This window comes from Podarcis bocagei (genome assembly GCF_964188305.1).
Source record: "Podarcis bocagei genome assembly, chromosome: 7".
Taxonomy (NCBI): Eukaryota; Metazoa; Chordata; class Lepidosauria; order Squamata; family Lacertidae; genus Podarcis; species Podarcis bocagei.
The window spans coordinates 10,193,582-10,201,168 of NC_138132.1; the positions used below are offsets into that span (position 1 = coordinate 10,193,582).

The window sequence follows — 7,587 nt, forward strand, 5'->3', positions numbered from 1 at the left end:
CACCTTTCCCTTCAGTACCATTTCCTCCTACGTAGCTTCAGTGTCAATATCGCATTTCAGGTTCGCGTTCACTGTTAATCTGTTGGGCGAGAATGGCGACATCGTCTTCCACTTCAACCCGCGGATGAACGAAAATGAGGTGGTCTGCAATACGAAGCAAAACGGAGGTTGGGGAAAAGAGGAACGCTGGCCCATTCCTTTCGAGGCAGGGGCCACTTTTATGATGATCATCGATGTCATGAGCGACTGCTACAGGGTGAGGCTGCCGGCAGGGCATATCTATTCTTCATCAAACAGTCTTCTCATGGCCTGTGGGCTTTTAATTCTCATGGCTCAAGATGGCTTTACTTTTTCTGTAACAGGCAAGATGGCTTTATGTTTAGTAAAGTAAAGTGGTAAAGTGGCTCCTGACCATTAGGTCCAGTCGTGACCGACTCTGGGGTGGCGGCGCTCATCTCGCTTTATTGGCCGAGTACAGCTTCCGGGTCATGTGGCCAGCATGACTAAGCCGCTTCTGGCGAACCAGAGCAGCGCACGGAAACACCGTTTACCTTCCCGCCGGAGCGGTACCTATTTATCTACTTGCACTTTGAAGTGCTTTCGAGGAGCAGGGACCGAGCAACGGGAGCTCACCCCGTCACAGGGATTCAAACTGCCGACCTTCTGATCGGCAAGTCCTAGGCTCAGTGGTTTAACCCACAGCGCCACCCGTGTCCCGGCTTTATGTTTAGGCAGTGCTATCTTTCTAGAAAAAGAGGTGCCAGAACTCACGATGAACGCCCCCTCGTTCTCTTCGAATGGCAATGGCGCCCTCTTGAGAGATGCTGGAACTGAGTTCTGGTGAGTTCCGATTGAAAGAAAAGCCCTGCATTTAGACATTCTCCTTGTGCCCTCCATCTTTCCCAACATCAGGGTCTTTTCCAGGGAGTCTTCTCTTCTCCTGAGGTGGCCAAAGTATTGGAGCCCCAGCTTCAGGATCTGTCCTTCCAGTGAGCACTCAGGGCTGATTTCCTTCAGAATGGAGAGGTTTGATCTTCTTGCAGTCCATGGGACTCTCAAGAGCATAGATGAGCATAAAGCTTCTGAGTTTGCTTCTCCTTCTATTCTTTCGCATCCCCAAATACTCTCAAGGATGAGCAAATGCAAACATGCTCTGAGCTACCTTTACTCCTTGTTTTCGGAAGACACACAGCCCCTAATGTTAATATATTAGATAAGGCACGTTTCCCTCTCCTATCTAAAGTATGTTTCAAAGTATGAATTCATCTTCCTAGTGAACTCATCTTTGTCACTGGAGGTGCAAATAGCCTCTGAGGCATGAAGCATTTCTGAGACTGGCTTCCTAACAATGATTTCTTTTGGACAGAGAGAATCTGGCCATGTGTGGCTGCCTGTGAAGACAGTTCAGAGGCAGCAGCTAGCTGAGAACATCGCCGCGAGGCTGCTAATGGGAGCTAGGCGATGAGACCTCTCGCTCCTGTATCAAAACAACTTTACTGACTCCTAGTGGTAGTCATTATTATGATAGTTATTATTATTTCTACTGATTAGTAGCTTTTTCGCAGGATTAACACATCTCACCCACTAAAAAGAGACAACAAATGTCTGAAACCCTCCAAATTTACATGCAAAAGCCTGGGCGAAAAAAAATGTTGTTGCATAAAGATATACAGTGGTACCTCAGTTTACGAACTTAATCCATTCCGGAGGTCCATTCTTCAACCAAAGCTGTTCTTAAACTGAAGCGCGCTTTCCCTAATGAGACCTCCCGTCGCTGGTGCCCTTCCACTGCTTGGCTTCCATTCTTAGACAGAGGTAAAGTTTGCTAACCAGGACACTACTTCCGGTTTTGCGGAGTTCGTATACCGAATAGTTTGTAAACAGGGCTGTTCTTAAACTGAGGTACCACTGTATAATGATGCTGTAAGGCCGGCCTCCCTAGGGAGAGCATTCCACAAGCAGGGAGCCATCACCGAAAAGGCCCATTCTCATGTCACCACCCTCCACACATCCCTCAGAGAGGGCACATGTCTTAGATGACAATTGCTCGGCACCCTATGCGGAGGTCGTGCTGCCCTAAATCTGCCTGTGCTGTCACTTTCTTGTTCTATTCTTTCCCTAGGTAACTGTCAATAGTAAAGACTTCCTGAAATACGTCCACCGCATTCCCTTTTTTAGCGCCCGGGCTCTGGAGATCAAAGGGGATGTCAACTTGCAGAGGGTCTCTTAGGGTGAGTTGCAGGTTTTTAAAGCTTCTTAATCCTTCCCCGTTTAAAACTTGTCAGCGTGGTTTCTCTTGCTTACGGTAAGGAAAACAGCCGTTTGTCAGTTAACGAGAAGTCCTTTGAAATGAGGCAATCTAATCTTAAAGGAGCTGTTGTTGGGCAAGTTTATTTATTTATTACATTGATATCTCCCACCCTTCCTCCCAAAGGAGACAGATTTGCAGAGCAACAAGTGATAAAGCAATAAAAACACATTGAAAATAATTCCAGTACAGATGCAGACTGGGTGCGAACTCAACTTAAAAGGTTTGTTGGAGGAGGAAAGTCTGCAGTAGTCAGTCAGACCTCTCTTAAAGGAACACATTAGTCCTACTGATACTACTGACCAGTGTCAAATCATTTGACCCTGGCCAAATCTGATGTATCAGGACAACGTGACTGCTACGTACGCTTGGATGAAGGCAGGTTATTTGGATCTGTTCCGTTGTGATGTCTATCCTAGTTTTGAAATCTTAAACTGCTCTGCTTTCTGTAGGGCAGGGGTAGCCAATGTAATGCCTTCCAGATGTTTTGGACTACAACTCCCATAATTCTCTACATTGGCCAGGCTTGCTGGGGCTGTTGGGAGTTGTAGTTCAAAACGTGTAGAGGGTACAACAATAGGGTTGCCATATTTCAAAAAGTGGAAATCTGGACACACTACCAACATGGCTGCCATATGGCCAGATTTTCCTGGACATTTAAGCGATTTCGGCCCAGACGCTGTTTATGAGGGCTGAATACTGAGTATGTCCAGGAAATTCTGGATGTATGGCAATCTACACAACGTTGGTTCTCATTGCTCCAGTGGATGATCTTCCCTGGAAGACAAAGGAGGATGAGACCCTGATGAATCTCCTGGATCTCTTGGTGGTGGCTGATGCAATCAGTCAGAGTATCATTCTGGACCACTTTGTAGGACTGTGATGAATGGGGAATACCTGTGGTGCCGGTAACTCATTTGCATTTTTTAAAATTGTGTGTGGTTGTGTGTTGTTTTTTTACAGGAACAAAACAAAAAGAGGGGAAAAGAGAAGACAATGCTCAGAAAGACGACACAGAACAGAAAACAAATTTATTTTTTAAAAGGATTATAAATTGCTATACCTTGTCTACTTACAATAAAATAAAAGAGAATGCAACTTAATATTTGTGGAAGAAATATTGTTGACTAGTATATAAAAACGAGTCTGAGCTTTCATGGCCTCTTGCATATGGATTCTGAAGAGTCTGTGAACATTAGGAAGAGAGAAACCATTATTGCTCCAAGAAAATACCTTTTGCAACAGATCGGTCCTCTCCTTAAAAAAATAAAATCAACAAATACTTGCAGGCATGCCCATAATGGATCTGAGGTTTCTAGAAGTTACGGTGGACGGAAAAGTGCCGATTTAGGGGAGGGGACAGCAACAGACAATGCAAATATATTTCACCAAGCACACCGGCCACTAGTGGGAATGGGAAACATTGACATAGATTTTGGAGGCATAAAATTGAAAGTGCCCATGTATGAATGAGGGAACACAAATGTGCACATGGAAACAGCAATCCACAGAGAAATCTGAACCCATTGTTATTATGAGCTACCCATCCTTCACTCTAAGGTCCAGGGGTGCATTGCAACATTAAAACACAAAGTTTAAAACTGTTTCAAAAAACTTGCAGTCACAGAAATTAGGTGGGTACAAAAAATAAACACCTCAAGTCTCAAAAGCCAGGGCAAAGTGTTAATAATAATAATAATAATAATAATTATTATTATTATTATTATTATTATTATTATTATTATTATTATTTATACCCCTCCCTTCCCAGCCAAGGCCGGGCTCAGGGCGGCTAACAAGCAATAATAAAAACAAGTTGAAAATTGAAATACAAAATTAAAATATTGAAACATTAAAATATTAAAATGTAGCCTCATAGCAGGAGGAGAAAGGAAAAGAAAAAAGAAAGAGAGGGAGGGAATCAAATTGGCTCCAAGCCAAAGGCCAGGCAGAACAACTCTGTCTTACAGGCCCTGCGGAAAGAAATCAGATCCCGCAGGGCCCTGGTCTCATGTGACAGAGCGTTCCACCAGGCCGGGGCCAGTGTTGAAAAGGCCCTGGCTCTGGCTGAAGCTAATCTAACTTCCTTAGGGCCCGGGACCACTAGGGTGTTGCTATTTATGGACCTTGAGGCTCTCCGTGGGGCATACCGGGAGAGGCGGTCCCGTAGGTACGAGGGTCCTAGGCCGTGAAGGGCTTTAAAGGTCAAAAGCAGCACCTTAAATCTGACCCTGTACTCCACCGGGAGCCAGTGCAACTGGTAAAGCACTGGGTGAATATGCTCCCATGGCAGGGACCCCGTGAGGAGCCTCGCTGCAGCATTCTGCACCCGCTGGAGTTTCTGGGACAACTTCAAGTGTTGTGTGTCCAGCATTTGCCAGGGGCAAGGTGTCAGATGCAGCTCTGTGGGCAGGGAGCTCCACACCTCCTCATCCCTTCCCAGCCTTTCTCTGCCACTGCCAAGGCCCAGCCCCACATGAGGCATTGGCTCTGAGGGGCAGGCAGTGGGCAGGGCTGGCCTGGGTGGGAAGAAAGGGGGAGTGGAGAAAAAGAAGCCTTGAATATTTTTTAATTTAAAAATGCTTTGTACGTCAACATCTAATCTTGCCCCTTCCTCAAATTTATTTATCGGAGTGTGTTTTTCTTGTTGTCAATCTACCAAAGAATAAAATGAAACCAGGATTGATGGGTTTTCTGCGGGCGGTGGAGAGTGGGGGTGTGCTGGTGAAGTGGGGGGTGGCACTCACCCTTCGTCTGATAGGAAATGCTCTGTGGGGGAGGGGGCACGGCAATGGGGGTTCGAGGAAGGTCAGTTGGGGTGAGGAGTGAGCAATGTCCCTATTTCCATATGAGGAATGTTGGAGGGTATGCAATCAATGGCTTATAGCCATGACATGCCTATGCTCCAGCTCCACAGCTGCAGTGATGCTTTCGAATTGCTGGAAGTCACAGGAACAGGGGTGAACAAAGGCGTTGTGACACCCGGGGCGGCAACCCGCTATGTACGGTGCATGTGCAGCATGCGCTGTACTTAGAGGTGCCACACATGTGCTGTACATAGTGGTTTGCCGCCGGCACCACTCCAGCGCTGTACGAATGGTGCCGGGATCTTCTGCTCGCAACTTCAGGCCTCATCATGGGACTGAAACTGCCTTGGTCGCACTGGTTGATGATCTCCGGCGGGCTAGGGACAAAGGTGAGAGCTGTTTCCTAGTTCTGCTGGATCTCTCAGCGGCGTTTGATACCATCGACCATAACATCCTTCTGGACCGTCTTGAGGGGCTGGGAGCTGGGGGCACTGTCATACAGTGGTTCCGCTCCTTCCTCCTGGGCTGTGTTCAGAAAGTGGTGTGGGGGATGAGTGTTCAGACCCCTGGGCTCTCACTTGTGGGGTGCCTCAGGGTTCTGTCCTCTCCCCCATGCTTTTCAACATCTATATGCAGCCGCTGGGAGAGATCATCAGGGGGTTTGGGCTGGGTGTTCATCAGTATGCAGATGATACCCAGCTCTACCTTTCTTTCAAATCAGAACCAGTGAAGGCGGTGACAGTCCTGTGTGAGTGTCTGGAGGCGGTTGGAGGATGGATGGCGGCAAACAGATTGAGATTGAATCCTGACAAGACAGAAGTACTGTTTCTGGGGGACAGGAGGCGGGCAGGTGTGGGGGATTCCCTGGTCCTGAATGGGGTAACCGTGCCCCTGAAGGACCAGATGCGCAGCCTGGGAGTCATTTTGGACTCACAGCTGTCCATGGAGGCACAGGTTAAATCCGTGTCCAGGGCAGCTGTGTACCAGCTCCATCTGGTACGTAGGCTGAGACCCTATCTGCCCGCGGACTGCCTCGCCAGAGTGGTGCATGCTCTGGTTATCTCCCGCTTGGACTACTGCAATGCGCTCTACATGGGGCTACCTTTGAAGGTGACCCGGAAACTACAACTAATCCAGAATGCAGCAGCCAGACTGGTGACTGGGAACGGCCGCCGAGACCATATAACACCGGTCTTGAAAGACCTACATTGGCTCCCAGTACGTTTCCGAGCACAATTCAAAGTGTTGGTGTTGACCTTTAAAGCCCTAAACGGCCTCGGTCCAGTATACCTGAAGGAGCGTCTCCACCCCCATCATTCTGCCCGGACGCTGAGGTCCAGCGCCGAGGGCCTTCTGGCGGTTCTCTCATTGCAAGAAGCAAAGCTACAGGGAACCAGGCAGAGGGCCTTCTCGGTAGTGGCGCCTGCCCTGTGGAACGCCCTTCCAGCAGATGTCAAAGAGAACAACAACTACCAGACTTTTAGAAGACATCTGAAGGCAGCCCTGTTTAGGGAAGCTTTTAATGTTTGATGTATCATAGTATTTTAATATTCTTTTGGAAGCCACCCAGAGTGGCTGGGGAAACCCAGCCAGATGGGCGGGGTATAAATAATAAATTATTATTATTATTATTATTATTATTATTATTATTATTATTATTATTATTATTATTATATAGCATACCGTTATGTACAGCACATGTGCGGTGTTGTTATGTACAGCGCATGTGCGGCATCGCGGTTTCCTGCCGGCGCCAGGATCCTCTGCTCACGGCTGCAGCCGCGAACGGAGGATCCTCCACATGCGGCTGTGGCAGCACGGTGGCTGCTCGTGCTGCCACAAGGCCCCGTGGGGTGCCTTGTCACCCGCCCCAGACATGGCACCCAGGGCACCCCCCCCCGTTGCGACGCCACTGCACCGTAAGGGAGAATGCCCTTATGTTGAGTCCTGACTCCTGCGTGTCGGTTTTGTGGGAATGTTCAGGGAGTCAGGCGAGGATATATTGTTTAATGATATCCCTCCTAACTTGTGTTAGCAAGTTCTATGGCTTAGCAGAGTTTAAGCATTCCCCTTTAAACGCACAGCGGTTAGCTTGTTGCAGGCTCGTCTCAATATAAGATTCCTGGTAAGATCCCGTCTCGTCCCTCTTAAAAAGAGGCAGTCTTATTAAAGTCAGTATAAAACTAGTTTACTCACAATCATTCAGTTCACAGTTGGATACCTGAAGGCAGACTTAGGTTACAAAAGTATATGTACATGTGGAACTATCCCATAATAGTTCCAAGTGACTGATGACAGGCAGTCACTTCTGCTAACATGTAGAAAAACAAAATGGAGAAGAGAGAGAAGCTAAAGAAGATGGTGTACTCCTCTTCCCCAGATTAGGCCTCACACACAGCCAGGAGGAAACAGGAAGTTAGACTCCTGGCTGGTACAAAGCATCCACTAGCATGTCCATTCTAGGAGTGTTGT

The 7,587-nt window shown here is 47.6% G+C and overlaps 1 protein-coding gene across 3 annotated transcripts in view; it reads left to right on the forward strand.

The window, feature by feature from the left end:
- LOC308590597 (galectin-9-like) overlaps positions 1-7,587 on the forward strand; it is a 32,872-nt gene that overhangs the window by 4,172 nt on the left and 21,113 nt on the right. The window contains exons 3-5 of one of the 3 annotated variants that reach the window (XM_081200790.1): positions 61-256; positions 2,123-2,231; positions 3,272-3,411. The exons of the other annotated variants lie outside the window; for them this stretch is intronic. Coding sequence (XP_081056916.1) covers positions 61-256; positions 2,123-2,230 — 304 coding nt within the window. The 3' untranslated portion in view covers position 2,231; positions 3,272-3,411. Of the gene's footprint in view, positions 1-60; positions 257-2,122; positions 2,232-3,271; positions 3,412-7,587 lie in introns of those variants that run through there. 3 annotated transcript variants of the gene reach the window in all.